Below are 21,667 nucleotides of genomic sequence, written 5' to 3'. Positions count from 1 at the left end.
AGACCATGAATTTGGTAGAGCCCTACTGATAAATGAGCTTGTTATCAAAAATCCTGAACTAATTTGCAGTTCAGAATATATTTATTTCTCCCCTATTTATTCTTAAGGTGGGGTTTTCTGTGAGCACTTTCCCCACCCCTTGCTTCTAAATATGGCAACGTTAATGTTTGAATTTAACTACCACAGATGTTTGTGTAATTGGACCAGGAAAAAAAATCTGAATGGTTTTGCACAGCTGTATGATTTTTGTAATATAGTACAGGTGAGAGCGAAGGAGGACAGTTGAGAGGTGAGGCTTGTTTGCAAGCGAGGAGGTCATTAGAAATGCAAGTTTGGGTAGTCATTGTGTTAAACTTAATGTTTCATAGTGCCTTCTCACTGGTGTGCAATTTGGTTTTTTCTCCCTATCCAGTTCAGCTCTTGTGTTAATACTTTTTGTGTATACAAATTAAGTATACGCAAGTAAAGCCTGGTATGTCTAGTTCAGAAAGCTAAAAATACAGTCCAGTAGCCATGGAGAAGGTCAGATTTTCCTTTAGTGTACCAGCTGATACTTGAGTAAGTGGCAATCGATCAGGCTAATGTCTGCTTCTCATTTTTCATAAATGAAGGGCTGTGGCTTTAAGTAATTGCTGGCTGCTTGTGCCAAGTGCAGAAGCTGCAGTATGTGCCTCTGGTGAGGGAGAGCAGTACAAGAAGTACGGTAACCTGCAAAGCGTGAAGTAAGGCTGAGGCAAGGTCCAATGGAGCCCTTCCTAGTAGCGTCTTATATCTAGCCAGACCAGTTTGGTCTGTGGTGCTGCCCGTACCGCCTGTATACCCTGGTATATGTGTGGGGGGCAAAGTGGAGACACAGAAGCGGGAAAATGGGCTGCTCTAGCAGCAAAACGTGCCTCTATTCTCAGTGTGCTGCAACAAGGGTAATCAGTATTTGTTTTATAGTGCTTTGCTGAAGGAATGTCAGGGAATTGAGGCAGTGGCTGACTGCAGGGACGGTGACAAGGCTCCAGCAGCAATTCCTGCCTGGAAAGCCTGAATCTTATGGTCTCCTGCAACATTATGCTTGCCACAGCAGTGGTTGCGTCTGGAGGATTCTGTTCATGAAGCGTACATGGAGCTGTGAAATACCTTTAATGTAGTTATTCTGTATACGCTGTAGAAGATTGTCCTTACTGAATCTGATTCTTAAGCTGTGGTCTATGCAGCAGCTAGTTTTGGGTGTTTTGGAAGCCTTTCAGTTGAAGGAAGAGTAAGGGGCAAAGGAGGTAGTGGTTTTTTCTCCCCTGGCTTTTAAGTTGAATAGCAAGCTGATTGTTTGTTTGCTTTGAAAGGCTGGTTTTTTCCTGAATGCTAAGACCTTTTTCTATATTTGTTTTCTAATCTGTTCTTGTAAAGCTGGATATTAAACATAAGTATTTTAGCAGCAATTGAATAAAATCTATTCATGAGAGAATGACAGTAGCTTAAAAGTGGGCTTCACCTTTCCTTCTTAGAAGATTGAGCTTTTGGCAAAGTCTACCTTTGTCTACATTCAGCACAAAATACATATGCTGATGATCTTAGCATATATGTTCTTAAGTATTTTGTGTTTGAAAGAAGCATGCATTATGTGTTCTGTGCATGGATCAGTTGAAACATCCGTGGGTCAACATACAGTTACATCCATGGGGAGGGGGGAATCCTAAATAGTTGTCATTTAATTGCTGTAGAGCATAAACTAAGATCGTTAACTTGAGAAAATTAGGGAGGTTCTTTAAAGAATACCTTGCATAACAACTAAGGAACATCTGCATGTTTGTAACAGCAAAGTTAATGATTCATTTCTTGGCTCCTCATTCTTGCCTTTTGTTTTCCTACAGACTACAGTTAATTACTGGAACGTGCGTTTTTGAAAACACTGGTAATCAAAATGTGTTTTCTTTTTCTTTACAGCGAGAGGAAGCACTGAAACAGCATAAAGAGCTAGCTCAAGAATTGCTGAGCCTTCGAGGAGAACTGGGTAAGAAGCTATTTTCCCAACTTTAATGGGGAGGAGGGGAAGAAATGCAGCAAGAGTTGCTTTGTAAAGACAGATGACATGGTATTGTAATAAAAGTCATTAATTTCCTGGCTGAATTCTGTTCAGATGCTTAAGCCGTGCATTACTCTGGAGTCTTGACAGCATGACCCCTGGTTCACTGAATTCCTGGCACTGATCTGATTAAGCTGAGCAGGGCCTCTTCAGGAAGCATATATCTGATGACCAAAACATTCACTTTCCAAAGGGGGAGGTTGCCTTATTCTTGTTGGATACCTAAATTATTTGTAAACTGTTTCTACAGATGCTTTCTGGCAAAAGTCCATTATAACTAAAGTGTGCCATATAAATCTACTTTATTTTCTCTTACTGGCTTGTGGCTTAATGAGTGTAAAATTAATTGATGGCATTTCCTTCTGTCTCGTGATTTAAATGCTTGAGAACTCCAACTGAATGGGCAGCTAAAATATTGAAAATGAACTAATGTGCAAGGGGTAGTTATGCCAAGTTTGAAGTTGCATTTAATAGTGTTGAATGGTGACACCAGCTTGTTTTGCCTTGATCTTAAAGAAGTATCTTACAGAGAGCTGTGTAGTTTGAAATGAAACATAACTGCAGTTGAGGCAAATCTAATGGAACTAATGCTTACATCAGCACTTTTTATTGTGACTGTAGTGTTCTTAAAACAGAAATGGCTTCTGTTTAGCCATTTCAGATACACCATTATTGGAAAATGATGTGAAGACCTGAAAGTTGTAAATAGTCTGTCAAACTTAATGGCGTTGATAGCTCTTCCTTACAACAGCAGTACTAATTGAAGGCCTGTTTTCCAATGACTGATACGACAGACAATTCAGCAAGCAACTGAGTCAAGGGCATACCTTTCCTTGGGTCCTTGACTCTCTCCCCAGCCATTAATGACCAAGAAATGGCTTCCCCATCTGTCCCAACTGCTTATATTTAACCTATGGCTTTAAGAAATGTAAGATTTTATGCAACAGTTTTTTGGTGGTGTACCCAATTGAGCAAAGGCTTTGTTTCCTGCCCTTTATGTGACTAGTTTATACTGAAGTAATTCAGCTGTGTAGACCAGGTCTTAATAAACCACAGCCCTGACTGACGGAGTTCTTATAGCAACCTTATCAGTGTAAACAGTGCTATGCTGGCAGTAGTTGGATTAACTAAGATGATTAACTAAGGGGAATGTTCTCAGAACATCTTCACTAAAGCACCTCAGCAGCGCAGCCGCATGTACACCTGCCCTTAGCGCTTCTGTCACATGTCGTTAACTAGGCGCTGTAGTCATGGTGCAGTAGAGTACGTGGGGCATGCACACTTAGTAGTTTGTCTGCTGAGTTTACTGCACGTATTGGCTGTGGCCCCACTTCGCCAAAACTTTGAAATGGCCATGCAAATGGCCATTTTGAAGATTACTAATGAGCCTCATGAGCATTAGGACGCTTCCGGCCGCGGCGCTTCAAAAGTGCTGCTTTCGAATGTGTGCGGCTCGGCACGGCTAAATGGGGGTCCTTTCGGAAAAAACTGGACAGTCTCTATATGTAAAAGAATAAATGGACATAAATCAGACATCAGGAATGGTAATGTACAGAAGCCTGTGGGGGAACACTTCAATCTCCCTGGACGCTCAGTGGCAGATTTAAGGGTGGCGGTCCTGAAACAAAGAAATTTCAGAAATCAAATAGAGAGAGAAATCCCTGAGCTGCAATTTACTTCCAAATTTGACTCCATTAACCAAGGATTAAACAGAGTCTTGGAGTGGCTTGCAGCTTACAAAGGCAGCTTCTCTGCCCTGGGTGTTAAGATCTCCTCCCCATTAGACTCTGACAATGGCTCCTATCCCCCTATCTGATCTGACTTGTTTTTTCCTCTTTTGGTACCTACTATTGATAATGGGCCATTTCCACCCTGACTGAATAGACCTTGTCAGCTCTGGACCTCCCTTTCACTGGGACCCCACTCTTTTTAAATACCCCTCTGAAACCACCCCCCCACACACACACCTCATGCATCTGATGAAGCGGGTCTTTGCCCACAAAGCTTATGCTTCAAAATATCTGTTAGTCTATAACGTGCCACAGGACTTTTTGTTCTCTAAGATGTACCTCATTCACTGTACTAGTGTCTTGCTTTTACTTACTGGCTATTAAGGAGCGCTCAGCACCCATAAATCTGGTACAGTAGTGGGTTCTCAGGGGCAGTAAGTGAACCAGTAACTGATGATGATTTCCTGAAAAACATGATTTTTGGTTTCAGAGTCATAAAATTGATATTTTTTCAGTCTTTTAAATAATTTAATATACTTAAAACTGATTTTTTTTAAACTGGCTTTTAATGCAACTAGGAGCCAAAAAATACATGAGCAGAGCTGGCTCAGCTGGTGGGCAGTGGATGTTTGTCAATTGCAGCATGTGGCTATGAAGGCCCAAGGTGACAGCCTTGCTCTACGGTGCAGCCTGTGCATGAAAACATCTGGTAGACTACAAAAATTACATTTGTCTTTCAATCTTTATGATGTGTGGATCTAATGCAGACTTTGTGAGTACTGGTTGAACCTCTCTAATCTAGAACTTTCTTGTCTGGCAACATCCGCACTTGGTATGATTTTAGTTAGTTAGCTGGACAACAACTTATCATGGGTGTGGCCAAGTTTCCCGTCGTCCCATAAAGTTTGTTCAGTCACCAGGGTGTCAGATTAGAGAAGTTCAATCTGTACTTATGATTTGAATTACTTTCACTGAAAAACACAAATTGCATCTCTGGGTAAGGATAACGTCTCACTGGCTTTCATAACAGCATCTTAATGTAAAATCCATAATGGCTGCCACAGACTGATTTGCTTTTCTCTAGTAGGCAATACTCATTTTGAAAAGGGGACTCTGTGAAAACCCTTCAATGTGTAATGCTTAGTTGGAACCTTGAAATTGATATTCCAAGATTGCCAACTCCTTAAATGAAGGACACTTTCACATCTTCTTTATACTTGCTATAAAGAGTAAAATGAAAAAAGTGTCCATGCCAGGCCTATATTCAGGTGTTTTTTAGTGATGAGCTGGAACAGAATGCTTACACTTCAAAGATGGGGGAGAGGAATGGGGACTAACATTTTCTTTGATATTTATTATAATTTATTTAATTTTCTGTGCCTCATGACCTTTCACTAACTGAAAAACATGATTCTGAAACAGCGATATCCCCATGCTTATACACCCAGTGGGACATGGTCAGGAGGAAGTGTAGCAGAACCAATTCTTGCCAAAATATAGCAGCAATATTCCTAAGTAAACAGAATACGTTACTCATGCTCTCTGAGCTTCCTTCCTTCCTTCCCAACCCCTCTCTTGGAAACAAGATGCTCTGAATAAAGTCACTTTTTGTTTGCTTATAGTATTTCCAGTCCAAAATATTTAAAAATTCAAGTCAAGCTCTCCTTTATCCTGGGGAAGGAGAGGAAAATGAGCTACCTGTCAGATTAAGATGGTGGCTGAAGAGAGCCTCACCACCTCCAGGCAGTGAGAAACTCCTGCCCCACATAATGGCCGTGAAGGATAGGCTAGAATGCTGGAGATGTGTACTCAATGTGGGAGGTGTGGTTTATGCAAGAAAAGCTGTGAACCATAGTGGGGTATGAATGTCTCCAAATAAATAAGGGCTGCAAGGCTTATTTATAATGGAGAAAATGCTGGGCAACCTAAACATAGTTGCTGATACCAGCTCCTCCTGTAATGATGGCTAGGATATAAAAAACTGGAGAGTGGTTAGCGGAAAACATTAATAGATTTATTTACTTGAAAAGTAAAATATATATATTTTTTTACTTCTAGTTGCTAAATACAGGGTTCCCTATAGTAAGTGCCATGTCTCGAAGGCTTTAAAAAATTGTGTTAATGTTACAAATGTAATTGAACTGACTTCATGGATATCTGGAAAGTACTGTTTTTCATCTCGGGATTTGTGGCTGTCCTCCCATTACATCTGTGCTCAGTGGAATTGTAACCTTGCATAGTTCATCTTTCATTCAATGTCATGTGTTATCATGGCTGAAGTATGGAACTGTGGTGGGAAGTTCTTTATATTGGGGAGGGAAGAAGAGAGAGACAATGAAACGCACAGGCAAGTTCTTTTGGGAAATCAGGCCCTTTTTTGAAAATGTATGGCGTGTCCACACACAAAATGAGCCCTTTTGATCCAAAATCAAAAGAATGTGGGGGGGGGGGAGCATATGTGGTCTTCTGCAGGCCCTTTTTCAAAAGAGCAGTCCTCATGGCACTGGATTTTTTTGACACCTGGCCCAGTCTTTTGAAAGAGCAGGGGCTGTGGATTTTCTCTTTGTCAAAGGAGCGGCTCACTCTTTCAATCTATTTGTATGTGTGGATGCGCTCTTCTAGAAGTTCATCTTTTCAAAAGATTGCTGTAGTGTAGACGTGGCCAAAGGGTATGTCTACATAGCAGCCTTTTTTGAATTTAGCTATTCCAGAACAGATCTTCTGGAATAGCTTATTTTGAAATAAGGCTGCCACACACACAGTGCATTTTGAAATAACCCCTCAGCTATTTCAAAATAGAGCATCTACATGAAATACATTCATTGGATGTACTATGGCTAATTTTGAAAGAGGCTCTATTCCCTATTTACACAGCTCCTCTTTTGAAATCGGTGGTATTCCTCATGGATTGAGGTTTACCTATTTCAAAATAAGCCAACCACTATTTTGAAATTTATTCCAAAATTGATGTTGTGTAGATGCTAGCAAAGTTGTTTCAAAATAGCAGCTGCTATTTTGAAGTAACTCTGCTGTGTAGACATACCCAAAGTGAAACATGTCAAGGGCCACTGTGACTGAAAGCACTGTGGCCTGGGGGGAGTCTGGCTTTCACATTTCTCATCCAAGTACAGTGGGCAGCATCTGCCTGATTATACTATGGAGTTCTTCAGTTTAACTGTGTTTCTCAGAGGGGTGGAAAATCTCTACCCCAAGTGACAGTTACATCAGCCTTACCCCCTGTGTAGAAAAGTGCTATGTCAACTGAAGGGTTTCTCCCATCAACATAGGTACCACTTCTCAGGATGGTGAAGTGCCAGCACTGATGGGAGAGGCTTTCCTGTCAGCACGGATGTTGTCTTCACTAAGTGTTAGACCAGACCTTCAGTTATTTTTTTCTGATTGCTTCTGTAGAGTCACATTTATAACCATAGAAAATTAGCATTACCTTGGTATAAGAGAGTACTGTAAGTCAACTAATCCGACTTGCAAAGGCTACTTTTTCTCTCACATCCTGAAGTCTAGTACTATGATCTTGTCATAAAATCAAATTATACGCACTCAGAACAGGAACTATTATGACTTTTCACAAAAGGTGTGGGTTGTTTCTTTGACTCCTGTTTTATTAAACTATGCATTGTCCAAAATACTTGAGCTGGCAGTTTAAAATGCCAAATGTCCAAGGCAATGTATGGATGCTTTTATTAATGTTCAAGGGAAGGCACCTAACTAGAAGTAAATGAATCATCTGGATCAATCAAATTGGATGGGTGTTAAAACTAGTGGAAAAACCAAACCAGTGGATCATTTGAAACCCTTAGCTATCATGCTCTCAAAATAAATAATCCGAGTGTGCTTCACAGCTCTCACTCACCCATGCTATAAACAGAGATCAGAGTTCTGCATGCAGCTGTATCAGTGATGTTATCTGCTGGCTCTGTCTTCTCCTTTGTACTGTTTTAATGACGGTAGCCATTGCTACATATCCTTCCTGCAAAATACATAACTATGAGAGGTAAATATATTCAGTGGCCTGCAGCTGACAGGATATTAAACATTTTCAATAGTTCAGCTTGGAGTTCCAAAGAGAGGATCTACTGTAATTTAGAAGGAATAAAGGCAGATTTAAAAGAATCCTAGTGCTGGTCTGAAATCAGGATCCTTTGTGAGGAATAATCAGGAGATAGTTTCTTGGGTGCAATTAAGAAGTGTTGTCATATCAGTACCAGGATATTAGAGACCATGTAGTACTTTTTCTGGACCAACTTCTGTTGGTGAAACAAGATTTTAACAAATCTTCAGATCAGTTTGTTGCAACCTCTGTCTGAAAGTGAGCAATCTGTTTAAAAATAGAATTCTGATCAGCAGCCACTCCAGGCACATAAATAGGGATGCAAACTACTTGAAGTCTTTTGAAGATTGGACTACTTTATGTAAATACTCACTTCACACAACTGATTGTTGCATTCAGTGTGGCTTTTCTCATCGGCACTGTATGCATTTTGGATTTCTGCAAGTGAACTAAAATCAGAGTGCAAGTTAGTCATTCAGTTACTCAACATCCTTTGTTCTGGAGGAATTGTAAAGATGTAGGAAACTGATAGCTACAAAACTTCAAGGCGTTCTGATTGGAATTCTGTAGTAGTTAGGCCACTACTACACTTTGGGATCCTGACTAACATACTGCAACTTATTCCACATGGCTTAAGCAAAGCTGTGACACTAACAAGTATTTCTTATAATGCATGTCCAAAACCTCAGAACCAGCAGGCTGTTGTTACATGCTGTAACAAGCACAAATTTGGATGGGGAGAAAAGGTATTTAAACTAAATATACTTTCTATGCAGTGTTACTTTTGTGTGTGCGCGTCCACACGCACACGCCTTTTAATGTTCTTGTACAAGCCTTGAGATTGCAAAGACAGGACCGCTGTACAAAAGCATTCAGTGGTCAGCCTTCACTACCAGGACTATACTCTGCTGTCATGACTCAAATGTACTACTTGATCCTTTTTTTTTTTTAAATCATACTATGTGTATGCACATGAGGGTGTTTAAGCAGAACTTACTCAACAGGCCATGTTCTTGATGCAAAAAATACATGGGGGGAGGTTGGTTTGGAGGTGCATGTGGCCTTTTGCTCTGAGTTGTGAACAGCTGTCTACATATCTGCTATGCTAACGAGAGAATCCATAAATATAAGTACTTCAATGCAAAGCAGGAATTCAGAGTACCTTTTAAATGGAAGGGGGGAATAAGAGAATTGTAGCTCTTTGTTAAACTGGATCAGTGGAAACATAGAGAACTTTGTGTTCTCAATAAGATTGTTTGCCATTCTCCAGGCTGCCTGCAACTATCTCATTTCATTTCTGCTCTATTCTTTAGAATGTATCCTAGCATAACATGGGTTGACTGGATAAAGCAGTCATGTGATACTGAGTGTAGCAGGCAGTAAGGTACTCCATTTGTGAAAGTACAGAGGAATGCATGCATATTCTGCATGTTTTACTTCATATTGGGAAAAAGGAGTTTACAAACCTGTTTCTTGGCTTAATATAGTGGCAATGCCTAAGTCACCAGGAAACTGCAAATCAAGTGCCACAAAATATATTTTAAATGTTCCATAGAATGTTACCAGTGATTTCTCTGGGAGCCAGGGGGTTATGGGAGAGCACTGGAAGTGCAATGCACGGAGATTGTCCAACTGCTGCCCTAATTGTATTTGCTCTGGTTGCTAATCTAGTTCAGAAATCTGATTTGTTTCTGGGGCTCTGAGCCCATTTCCTTGTCTGCGGATACACTACTGATTTAGCTGTCCCAGAGGTATGCACGCTGGCAATGTGGTTTCAGATATGGAATTAACCTGTGGAATTAACATGTTAAATAGGTATTCATCTTCAGGGACACAAGACTTTTAACATTTCACATTTAGCAAAATATGTTTTCCAATATATAAACTGAACTGAGACACTGCTTTGAGGAATCCAGTGGCCAAAAAAAAAAAAAAATCAAATTAAGTGGTAAATCCAATTAAAATCTTCATTAGAGCATTCCACTCTCTGTAGTGAGAAACATGCCACTGGTAAATTGTCATTTAAGTTTTTTTAAAAAAAAAAAGCTTTTCCCCTTTTTTCTGATTTGTAAGGCCCAGTCTATATTTTCAGAGCTGCCACAGGGCAGCTGTACAGCTACAGCTACACTGCAGCAGCACATGTGGTGAGAGTATTTATCTAAGCCAATGCGGGAGAGCTTTCACAACACCATTATAAAATTAACCCCACAAGCAACAAGTTTTTCACCAACATAGGCTATTTGTACACTGCAGTCTAACTCTAAACTTAACCCATGCTTGAGAGGCACTGAATTGTCCATATAATACATTCTAACTCCTCTTATAGACAGCAGATTGCCACTTTAGGCAGCCTGAGAGGTGGCAGTTCTTTTACAAGTAAATGGTATTTTGTATCATCCTGCTCTGAGGAATTTCTGCTGCTATCTTTAGTTCCTATAGTGCAGATTAGCACTGTGAAATTATGATTTGGATTTAACAAGTCAAATTTTACTGATGCTTCGTTTTTAAATCTTCAGTAACCACTTCTGCAGCATGTGAGAAGTTGGAGAGAGACAGGAATGAAATACAAGATGCTTATGAAGGGTTCGTGCACAAGTTAAATCAGCAACACCAAAGTGATCTGAGAGAGCTGGAGGAAAGACTTAAACAATTTTACACTGGAGAGTGTGAGAAACTACAGAGTATCTGTATTGAAGAAGCTGAAAAATATAAAGCGCAACTCCAACAGCAGGTCTGTGGTATTTGAAGGGGAAGAGTTCTCTGGGGCTTCTGAAGCTTTCCTTTGAGATGTTAGTAAGCCAGCTACATCAAGATGTCTAGCAGTAACATCTTCACGGAGGCAGCAAATGTGCTTTACCAATAAATCATTCCGTTCTATGGTAAACGAGCCTCCAAAAAATCATTTTTGTTCTAATAATGTTATTGCTTAGGTGATTTACCTTCATCTAAAATGAAACTCAACTTGATCTGTTAACAAAATGTTTCTTTACAAAGCTTCCCAATTTTTAAATATTAATGAACTACTTAAAATAGTGTAACTAGAAATGTGTTAAAGTCAATGGTGAGCTTCTGTAGCCTTAATGGTCATTTAAAGAAGATTAAAGCTTTGAGATGCAGTAAAGTAGATCTGGAGTCATCTGAACGTAATACCTTTGCCAGCTTGAAAGTAGGTATTAAGCCTGTTAAATGCCTCCTGATGTGATCAAACATCAGTGCCTTTCTTACCTAAAAGGCACTGCATGTGGTTTAGTCCCTGCATCTTAAAGTCTTTAACTCAAGGCTCATCTACAATGGCAAGTTACTGCACTGAACTGTTCTTGCTCAGGGGTATGAAAGATCAAGCTCTCTCTCTCACACTCACACTCTTAAGTACAGCACATTTCAGTGGTGCAAAGCGCCAGTGTTAGACAGACTTCCACTCATTGGGGTAGTTTTTTAAAATAACCATCTGTCCCACCCCTGGTACCACAACCCCACACTGCTGTGGCAGCACTAAAATCTGATATGTGTAGGCAAAGCCTCGGGGCACATTTTACACTTCTGGGAACACTGACCCAGTCAGGATTGATCTTTCCAGAGTTTGGTTTTGAGTACCTGGTAGAGACATGGGAAATTGATCTGTCTGGGGTCAGCAGTTGACTCTAGAATTCCTTGCTATCTCTAGGAGTAAAGGAGGTCAGTGTCAGAAATGCTCCTGTTGATGACCCTCAGTAAAGATAGTTGGGTAAGTCAATTTCAGATACACCTGATTCTAGTTACGCAATTGCCATAGCTAGAATTGTGTATCTGAAATTGACTGTACTGCCTAGTGTAGACTTAGCCTCGGTGTAGCAGTTCAAATTTTGAGATGCTGCTAACCTGAGCACAACAGTTGTGCCTGCCCCCCTCTTAAGCCAAGTGAAGAACACAGTTTTTTGCACTGTACACGTACCCTTCATCCTCCCTTTTATATGCTGTTGCAACAGTTGAGAATAGCTGGAACATTCTAGTTCAGTCCCCAGATTTGATTTCTAGGGAGCTTAAGTTGGTGGTACTCTAACTGAGGTGCCTGTCGGCTTCTGAACTTCACTGCTCTGTTCAGTCTGACAGGTTTCACAGTCACAGCATCTTCCATAAGTGATTTAGGGTTTGCTTAAAGGTTTCATGAGGAGCTCACATTTTTGTTTACTTGAGGAGGGAAGGTTTGGAGAGATGTATTATATGACATTTCATTTTTTTCTCATTGAGGATTACATAGTATAATTTGGGGGAAAAAAACTCATACAACTATCATATTACAGGTTGACAACTTAAACATTGTGCATGAGAACTTGAAGTTAGAACTTGAAACCAGCCATGCAGAAAAACTAGATGAGTTGAAAAAGGAGTATGAATCGTCTCTTTCAGGCAAGTGCTCTGTATTCATGATGTGAAACATACGCTACCAGATAAGTCTCTTAACAGTGTTGTATGTTAAGAAATAAAATTTTGAGAGCTAACACATCCATTGTTTCTGGTGGTAATAACCTTTGAAACGGACAATCAGCTGATAGTCTCATTCTGGGGCTGAATAGCCATAGTTATGCTGATATGCAAAATAAATCTCCTCGAGAGATAAAAATTAGGGTGGGATTTGAAAACAGTATAGAGGATTTGGAAACACATTTTCTAATCCAAAGAAAATGGTGTCCAAATATTCTAGGTTGCTTTCAAAATCTCAAGTTCAATGTCTGGAATTCAGTTTTTTCAAGAAGAAATTTCTGATCAGTATTTGGAAATTTTGTCTTTTGAGCCTTAACAGACAATTTTGCGTATGTTGGAATCAGTGGTACAACTCCCATTGTCTGTAATGGGTGCAGGACAAACCAGCCAAAAGAATCTACACTATTACTCTGAAGTATAAAATGGTCGAAAGATAAATATTTCAGCCATTCCTCAGACAAATATTTTAATTACAACTTCGTCTTCTTTCAGTTGCAGGCATTCTTATGTAGCTGAGTGCCAGCAATGTGCTCAGTTCCAATAGCTTTCCATTGCATACAGCTCAGTACTTTCAAAGCCTATATGTTAGTGAGCAAACTTACACAGAGTGTAACACATGTGAGGGACCAGTCAATAAATGCCTAGAAGGCAAATCACTTGGACTTCTCATCTGCTTTCAAGCCTGGGTCCTGATATTCTCATGTTAGTAGCTGTAGTCAGCTTTCTTGCCCCTTACCATGACTTCATATATCTCCTTTTAACTGAGTTCTCTAAAATACGGTTTGTTCGTTTTTACAATGTTTGTATAAATCATCAAACTTGGTATTTATTTCAGAACTCAAGAATGCCCATGAATTGGAAAAGAATTCATCTGAAGAGTCATTTAAGGGAAAACAGGAATCATTAGAGGTTTGTTGGGGTGTGATCAACAAGACTTTTTACAACAATTTCAAAACCCAGAGGGTTTTTGGAGAGCTGTACCCAATTCCTGGCCTCACTTAGTGTTTTTGTTTCAGAAAAGAATTGAGGAATTGAAAAGGGAGAATGACTCTCTAAATGAAAAGTTAAAGTTGGAAGAGCAAAAACAAATAGCCAGAGAAAAAACAAACCTTGTAAGTATCGAACTTAATTTTTTTTAAATTCTCGAATGCACATGATCAAGTCATGGTTTGTATTTCACAGGCTTTCAAGAAATTGGTTACATGGTTCCAGCTCTCCAGATGACTCCTCAGACATAATAAATAGTTTAGTTTACTAAAGTTAATAATACATATGGGATTCCAAGAGGGATTTTTGTATTCCTAATGGTTGTTCACAGGTAGTAGCAAAGGTACATGTACCAGTAGAAATGCTAGAAATTGGATGGATAAATGGAAATATGCATAGTTGTTGAATGACCTTATATACACAAGTAGCAGCAGTTGTTTCAGTTCCAGTCAAGTTAACTATCAGGAGCATGAACTCCAGCTTAGGAGTCAACTTGCTTGACTATTCCCCAAAGTACTAAGTAACTGGTGTTTTTGAAGTGGTCATGAGATTGACAATGCAATGACTTGTTGAATTTTCTGTGTTCTTGTAACTTATTCATTGCATTAGTTGTTTTGGGAGCATTTTTTCTTAACCACAGTACTGCAATGTATATCGCAGAAGCTATAGTTAATGTTTTGATGATGGACAGCAACCAGTGCATGATGTAGTGGGTTTAATCAGACGCTTTAACATTCAAGGTAGAAATGTTCATTAATTTAGGAAAGTGTTACTGCTGTAGGAACACATTACCTTTTAATACCAGGATACGAAAACGTCAGGCATACTTAGAGATGATGTACTTAATGGTTCAATTCTAAATACAAAAACGTATACAAAAGTTTTGTAACAGACAATGGGTATCTCCTCAATCTATTCAGAAAATCTTTAACAAAAGATGCTGCAAGAATTAAACTTTGAGTGCATTCTTTTGAGAGAGTGACATTAAGCACTGCTTATGATGAAACCACCACCATGATACATCAACGTCTTTCCTTTGTCCTGAGCCTGGTGGTGTAACCTGTGACCTTCCTACTTTAAGAAGGGTGAATGCAATTTTTCCCTGCAGTGCAGTGGGAGACGTGTGCTTAACAATATATTCTACTTGACCAATAGACATTTCTTAGACAGTCAGGCACAGACTCCAAGTTTTTCAGACTACTCGAAGGCTGGTGGATATCAAATACTTCTCTTCTCAGGAAGGATGGTTCCCTTGGTTGTCACCTCACCTGTAACAAGCTGCAGGTTGCACCTCTCTGGTCTGGCATGGTCAAGACCTGACTGGTCCCCAACAAGAGAATTTGCCAGACCAGGGGGAGGTCCAGGGCTTCTGCTCCTAGGTGGTCTGAGTTCCTGGCAGCTGCCATGGCCCCAGCCTCCTGCTTCCCTGAGGATCCCAAGCTGGGATTCCTGGGGTAGCACGGGGCTCCAGCTCTGGCCCTGGGCATTGGCTCTGTCTGCCCATAAATGTTGTCAGACAAGATTTGAAAGGTACAACGTGTATCAAACTGTTTGTAACAGGCCTGCTTCTGAAGGTTTTACCCAGTTGTATGCTTATGAATATGCTTTGTGCTAGCAGCTACTGGGGGGGGGGGGCGTGCGTGCACGTGCGCGCGCCGATCAGTTCACTTATGGGCACAGTAGAGGTTTTTAGTTAGTGTGGTCTATGTTCAGTGTTTTTCATCTTGCAGAGATTTGCATGTCCTTGTTAAGATTTAGACCAAACTTGAATGTTAGAAATAAGGTTAAAGGGCCAGATGCTGTCCTCTCTTTGCACACTGGGCAGGAGACCACAGGACCTGAGGTTGGTGGGAGGAGACCTGAAATCAGTTGGAGGGAGCTGAGCCAGAGTGGCACACACCTTGGCAAGACCTATGAGTCCTAAACATGAAAAGTATTGTAGGCTTCTGCAGGCCTGCAGAGCCAGTAAGAGGGAGCGGGGGATAGTCTATGAATGTTTTTCTTTTGCAAAGTGCAGAGATACTGCTGGTTTATCTAGCAGAAATCCAGTGTCACTCACAGCAATATTTATTCCTTCCTTCCCTCCTTGCTGTGCCTACCCAGTGCAGTGAGAGGAAGTAATCAAAGCTCATTTCCTTAGCTATGTGGCTGCAGTGTGTGGGGTGGGTGCAGTGCAGACCAAAGAGCAGCACAGATGGATTCTGTGGGGTTGGAGCTATGTTTTTCCATTTAATGTTCGGGCACAGAGTAGTCTGAAGCAGTAGGATCAGTGTCTTTAATGCACCTGAAAATGCTTCTCTGATGTGGATATCCTGAGTAAGAGAGTGCCAGTAATTCATGTCAATGGTGATCCATGGACTTGAGACTTCCTTGCTTCAGTTTTTCAGTGGGAAGGATTAATCGATTAAAGCAGTTTTCTTCCATGTTACATTTGTAACTACTTTTCATTTGGATTTTTAAAAATCTCTTTTGGCTGAGAGCAGAGAAGCATACTTGCTGAAAACTTGCTTGTTGACAGAGGGGGTTATCAGATTATTCAGCATTCGGATTGATTTAAAACCTAATGACATCTGATTCTCCCTCCCAGAACTCCAAAACAGTAAAACCTTGACTGACACATCCTGTGTTGCTCGTCTCTCCCCATTGACCAGCTCCCTGACAGCAGTATTGGGGAAGGGATTGTTATGCCTTTTTGCTGGTTGAGTGCGTGTTATTTCTTAGCATATTTGGCCTTCTGAGATAAGAGTCCAAATTTTCCTGCTTAGTTTTTGTTGCTGGGTCTAATCATAAAGAACCACAAACATTGTATAAACGTTAGATACAGGTGAGTCAGTCACAAATGTGATCACTAGTTAGGCTCTGTCCTTAACTGCAATATGTACTAGTTGTCAGCTGAAGGTTCATTTACCGAAGCTCTCAATTTTTCACCTAATAGATTGTCGCCTTAAATTTCAAGTTGCCCCTCTGAAGGTCTGTGTGGGCTGCATTCCAGAAAAGTGCATGTAGTATGGGGGACGGAGAAGAAGCTTTTATATTCCTTTTCTCATTGATATAGTAACAAATAATACTACTCAGTTCAATACACTATAGTTTGCACAAAATACAGAAAAACGACTCATACTGGTTACACAATTTTTAAAAAAGAAGAAACACCTGTTTCAATGGTGGTAGCCTCTCTTTTTACTTTTTCCTTCCACACTTAAATTTGATAAACTTTTTTCTCACCATTGCCTGTGACCTACAAAAATCAATAACTAAATAAATAAAATAACTCTTTGCAGATGCATATTACTTTATTAATCAGTAAATATTAAGCTTTCTGTAGCAGATACAAGTCATACCATGTAGCAAAGCGATAGTAGTATAGGTGAACAACGTGCAGCCAAAAGTAGTGTGAAAGCTTCATTGGCAACCAAAGTGCTACTCTCAAATTGGAAATGGTGAGGAATTAAATACGTGTAAAATTCCAATGTTTGATGTTCTGCTTTGAGTTATTCATGCAAGAAAACATGAGCTCATCAAGGATGCAACAACAAAATGATTGCTCATGCCTATTTATAAGTTAATCGACTGTCTCCTAGATGTAAGTGAGAGCAAGGCTGTGTTTACGCTGCCAAGAACTGTCAGCAAAACGTACACATACTGAGCACCATATTTTCCTGTCTCTTGCCAACAGTTCCATTGGGAGAGGCTTTCCTAACACTCACCCCGTCTATATGGGGCCAAATGTCAGGAAAACCCCCTCTGCTAAGACAGCCCTTCTCCCTTGCGGAACAAGGATGACAGGGATGTTGTCAGAATGCTTCTGATGCAGCAAACTTCTGAAGTCTGCAGTCTAGACGTAGCCCAAGAGAGAAAGTAGGGAGGTTTTGGAATTCTTAACAGCCTTAACTCTGAGGAAGTCTGTGTGTGATTGTAAAATGAGTAAGATTTACTGTTCCAGCAATAATGGATCTATTTGATCCACAAAGGCTTGTCATTTATACAAAACATTTTTTGTATTTTGGTCAGACATCCTTTTTCTGTTAACAGGGTTTAAATATTATCCTTTTTAAAGAGGTTTCTTAAATTATATTTTCAAAGAGGGGGTGGGTCTTTAGATCTTTGTGCAGAGGGACAAATAGTGGGAGGGAAGAATAAATTTTCAAGAGTAAATAAAATCTAATTTTTCCTTCTGACTCAGAACGATGTCCCATTTGATTTCATAAGTTCATTACAATAACCTAATTTGTAAGTGCTTGCTTTTTAAAATGTTGTTTGGATTGCGTGAAGTTCTGGGAAATAAGCAAACTTGTGACAATCTTTCAGAAAAACACTCGCATTGAGTATCTGGAACGGGAATTGGAAAGTTTGAAAGCAGTGTTGGAGATTAAGAATGAGAAACTACATCAGCAAGATATAAAGGTTATGACGATGGAAAAACAGGTGAGTTCTTTTGACGCTGTTTTTTCAAGTTACCAGATATCGCTCCTGGATCCATACAGACCATGCTTAAACACTGATTAATTGTATGCATGAAAAGCAAACAAAATCGCTGAAGAGCGCAAGGTACATACTAATGTCTCAGGAATAATTTAAACTGTGCTGGCCCTATGATCTGGGGAGAGGTTTTCTGAATGATATAGTAAGAGGAACACTGAAACAGAGGCACAAGTCCTCTACAGGCTTCGTGTCCATAGGGTCTCTTCTGATGTAAGGTGTTGACTTTTGGAAATCCACTGAATGTGAACCCATTTTGAGTATTCTTTTAAAAAGAAACTTTTTTTCATTCTATGGTATTATTTGGGAAATGCAGGAGCATGGTTTATTTAGGTGGGATCAGATCATTTCTGCTAATGCCGAATTGATTTTGTGGGTGGTAGTGGAATTGAGGGACAGTATGGAGAAGATTTTTTTTTTTATCTTATATTACCATTCAACATATAGTCTAGGAATAACTTGATGAGCATCTCAGCAATCTGTAACATTATCTGTGAAGAGAACTTAAGTCACCAGCCCAGAAGTTCAAGCAGCAGATTCAGCTACTGCTTTATTAGCTGCCCACTAGTAAAAGTAGCAAAATACCCACTGTAAAGGGGGAAAAAAAGCTAAATGCTGGCTTGCCTATTAATGTCATTTTTACACTATCCTGAAGATCATTCTATGTGGCTTAAAATAAGACAAGACTTACATGTAGCTTCAAATAAGACTTGGTGTAATAAAACTCAATTTCAGGTTATTAATGCATATAATAGGGTACTTGCCAAGGCAATTTCTGTTCTTGTAACATACACACCCCAATGATTTTGTTCATTTGTTAAAGGTGGAAAACTACGCAATCTTAACAGATAAAATGAAGAAGTGTCAGCAGGAAAATGAAGAACTAAAAGCTCGGATGGACAAACACATGGAGCTTTCAAGGTAAAAAATAATGCATGTATTAACTTGTGAAAACATCGGTTTTATTCTATATACAGCTAGCCAGCATCTTTCTGCAGATTTAAAAAAAAAACAAACCCTTATGCCTGCAAAATATTAGACCTTAGGTACTGCTGCATGATGCTCATTTTTCCATCCTTTGAGGAAACTTTGCCTCAGAAGGAAAGGGTATTGTGAGTGGGCGGAGCACCTTGAAACAAGTAATGTATACAATCATGACATATCAAATAATTTTCCTATGAAAATTACAGCCCGCATAAATGTTTTGCATCACGACTAAGTAGATAGATACCAGGGAAGTAAAGGCTACTCAGGAAAGAAATCAGTTGCAAGAATGAATAGGCCAACCCACTGTAGATCGTAAAATGAAGGAAAATAAGATCAGACAGATTCTGTAAGTGTTACCCACCAGGGAGAGAGTTTTGGTATGACTTCTCACAGGGAAGACGTGGAAACACTCTTCAGCTGCCTTCACTAGTAAGAGGTTAATTTTAACCCAGGGGATGTCAGTGCTCCCTGCCTGTTGCCAGTCCAGCTCCCCTTAAGAAGTCTGGTTGCTCCTGGCCGTCAGCCCGACTTTCCTCTGGCCATCACTGTCTTTCTGGCCCCAGCTCCTGCTCCCTGACTGCTGGACTCCTAGCTGGTTCCACTCCTGGCCACAGAGGCTCTCTGGTCTAGCAACATCTTGGGACCAACAATGATGTTGGACCAGTGTGTCCCAGATTTCAGAAGTTCAACCTGTAGTGCCATTTGAGCTACTTCAGTAGAGCTGGTCTAGGCTCACGTGAGTGATCACACTGAAATATTCCTGCTGCAAGGTGGTTTGAACTGCTGTAAATACAATCACACTGCTAATCAACTGGGGTACTTGGAGCCACTGCATTACCAGCTGTAGCTTTGGCAGCACTCCAGGTTCACCACCCACTTCCTCCAAAGCCCAACAGCTTGAAGTTAAAGCACCACTTTATTCCAGGTAGAGAATTTGTGTGTGGATGGGAGTCAACCTGGGGCAAAACTCAAGTTACTGCATTGTGAGCTGGTGTGATAGGGGAAAGCCTGTAGAACCCAGTTACTCCTTTCATGGTAATTCTCCAGGAGAACAAATGCACTAAACCCTGATGAGGAGTGAATGACTATGCCTGGACACAGGCCTTCATGCGAATTTAAAAAGCTGTCTTTTCAAAAAAAAAAAAAAAAAAAATTATGTAAGATGCTCAAATTCTGACTCGCATCCACTTACATAAAATTATTTTCCAGGCAACTTTCCACAGAGCAGGCTGTTTTACAGAGGTCTCTAGAGAAAGAATCGAAGGTCAATAAACGTTTGTCAATGGAAAATGAAGAACTTCTATGGAAGCTACATAATGGAGACCTGTGCAGCCCTCGGAAAGTGTCTCCTACTTCTCCACAAATGCCTTCTCAGTCACCAAGAAATTCAGGCTCCTTCTCTGCTCCTACAGGAGCACCAAGATGACATCTTTTGAGATGAAGATGGACACTACATGAAAGCATTTCATTTGTGATCTGCAGAACTGATTCCAACACCAGTCATGGGAACAAGAGCTATATTAGCTGAGTGTGATGACTAAAATATAACTGGAATAATTGGTGTGGAAAATTGTTCTAAGATACTGAAAATATGGGAGTAACACTTCACATTTCTCCCCCCAAAAGACTTCACTAATGACTATAGACAATGTTGCACAAAGCACTTATGGAGCAAGGGAAATCTTGTTCAATGCCTTTTTCACCTAATTCTAAGAAAAGCTCAGGGGTTTATAGATCAAGACCACAACTGCTATAATGTGTTCCTTGTCACAGACACCTTTTTGAGACCGGATGTGAGGTGTGAATGAAGTGGATGTAATAGTGTGTGTGTGTGCGCGCGCGCTGCCTTCTTTGCTGTGTATGTAATAAAGGACAAAAGCAAAGGAATATACATTGAAATGTACTTCATTAATAATACTGTCTGTGCATGTTTTATCAAAGGTTATACTCTTAACTGGCCTGGGGAGAAACTGCCACTTGTATTAGAGGCTAGTTTCCACCTCATCTTTCTGCTTCCAAACTGTAAGAAGAGGACAGGAAATGTTTTATCTGACTTGTCAGTGTCTCTACTTACCTTTTATAGTGCAATTGAGTAATTTTTTCAAAAAAATTCAGTCTGATCATCAGAGTTCAAACTACAGCCATACTGTCCAGCAGTTTTCAATTCTTCCATTCATATGTAGCACTTGTAGCCATATCCATCTAGTAAGATAATAGCATTGCATTTTTCAGGATAAAGTCAAGCTTAAAACATTTTTTGCTAAAATAGGAGAAAACAAGGTGATTAATTCTGGAAGGTTGAATGGACAGTCTCCTTAACACTACTGTCCTTAGATCTCAAACACTGAAACTGCAGCTTTATTCTAAATCTAGTAGATTCCAGACATGCACCAAGATCCAATCCCCTTGCCTACTGAAAAAGTCCCAGATAAGCACCAATATTTGTGAAGAAAAGCATGTTAATGGCTGATACATAGTGAAAAGCAGACTCCTGATCTAATGGAAGACACAGGATTTGAAAACCAAATAGGTAAAAGTTGAATAGGATGGCATTCTTTGAAAGAGGGGTAAGAAATGTGGCACGATTCCTCATTTAAAAAAAATCATAACCGCAACCAATACTCTTTCTCTGATTTTTTTGATTTGTGGGTTGTTCCCTTTTAACTTTCAGTAGTGTTTTCAAGGTAACTGTCTGGAGGAGTTTGGGAGAAATGCAGATGGTTCCACAGCTCACCTCCCCAATGAACTGTAGAATATTAGAAGTGCTTCCAAATTTCACTTGGCAGAGGTTTCCCCTTGAGTTAAAATAAACATGTCTGTGTTGCTGAAGATGAGATAACATTTTGTTATGTTTCAAATTACGGTAGTCACAGTGAATTTCTG

The 21,667-nt window shown here is 40.0% G+C and overlaps 1 protein-coding gene across 7 annotated transcripts in view; it reads left to right on the top strand.

Annotated features, from left to right (window-relative positions):
• Positions 1-21,223, top strand: part of MTUS1 (microtubule associated scaffold protein 1) — a 162,543-nt gene extending 141,320 nt beyond the window's left edge. For 5 of the 7 annotated variants that reach the window (XM_074992859.1, XM_074992860.1, XM_074992858.1 and 2 more), the window contains 8 exons: positions 1,933-1,999; positions 10,387-10,601; positions 12,151-12,256; positions 13,167-13,240; positions 13,348-13,443; positions 17,627-17,743; positions 18,621-18,718; positions 19,994-21,223. In XM_074992859.1, coding sequence (XP_074848960.1) covers positions 1,933-1,999; positions 10,387-10,601; positions 12,151-12,256; positions 13,167-13,240; positions 13,348-13,443; positions 17,627-17,743; positions 18,621-18,718; positions 19,994-20,210 — 990 coding nt within the window. In that variant the 3' untranslated portion in view covers positions 20,211-21,223. Of the gene's footprint in view, positions 1-778; positions 921-1,932; positions 2,000-10,386; positions 10,602-12,150; positions 12,257-13,166; positions 13,241-13,347; positions 13,444-17,626; positions 17,744-18,620; positions 18,719-19,993 lie in introns of those variants that run through there. The other 2 variants (XM_074992864.1, XM_074992861.1) reach the window with 2 other exon arrangements.
• Positions 21,224-21,667: the final 444 nt, after the last annotated feature.

Source organism: Carettochelys insculpta, chromosome 4 (assembly GCF_033958435.1).
Source record: "Carettochelys insculpta isolate YL-2023 chromosome 4, ASM3395843v1, whole genome shotgun sequence".
Classification (NCBI taxonomy): domain Eukaryota; kingdom Metazoa; phylum Chordata; order Testudines; family Carettochelyidae; genus Carettochelys; species Carettochelys insculpta.
Note: the sequence above shows the minus strand (reverse complement) of the source record. Positions and strands in the feature narration are given on the sequence as shown.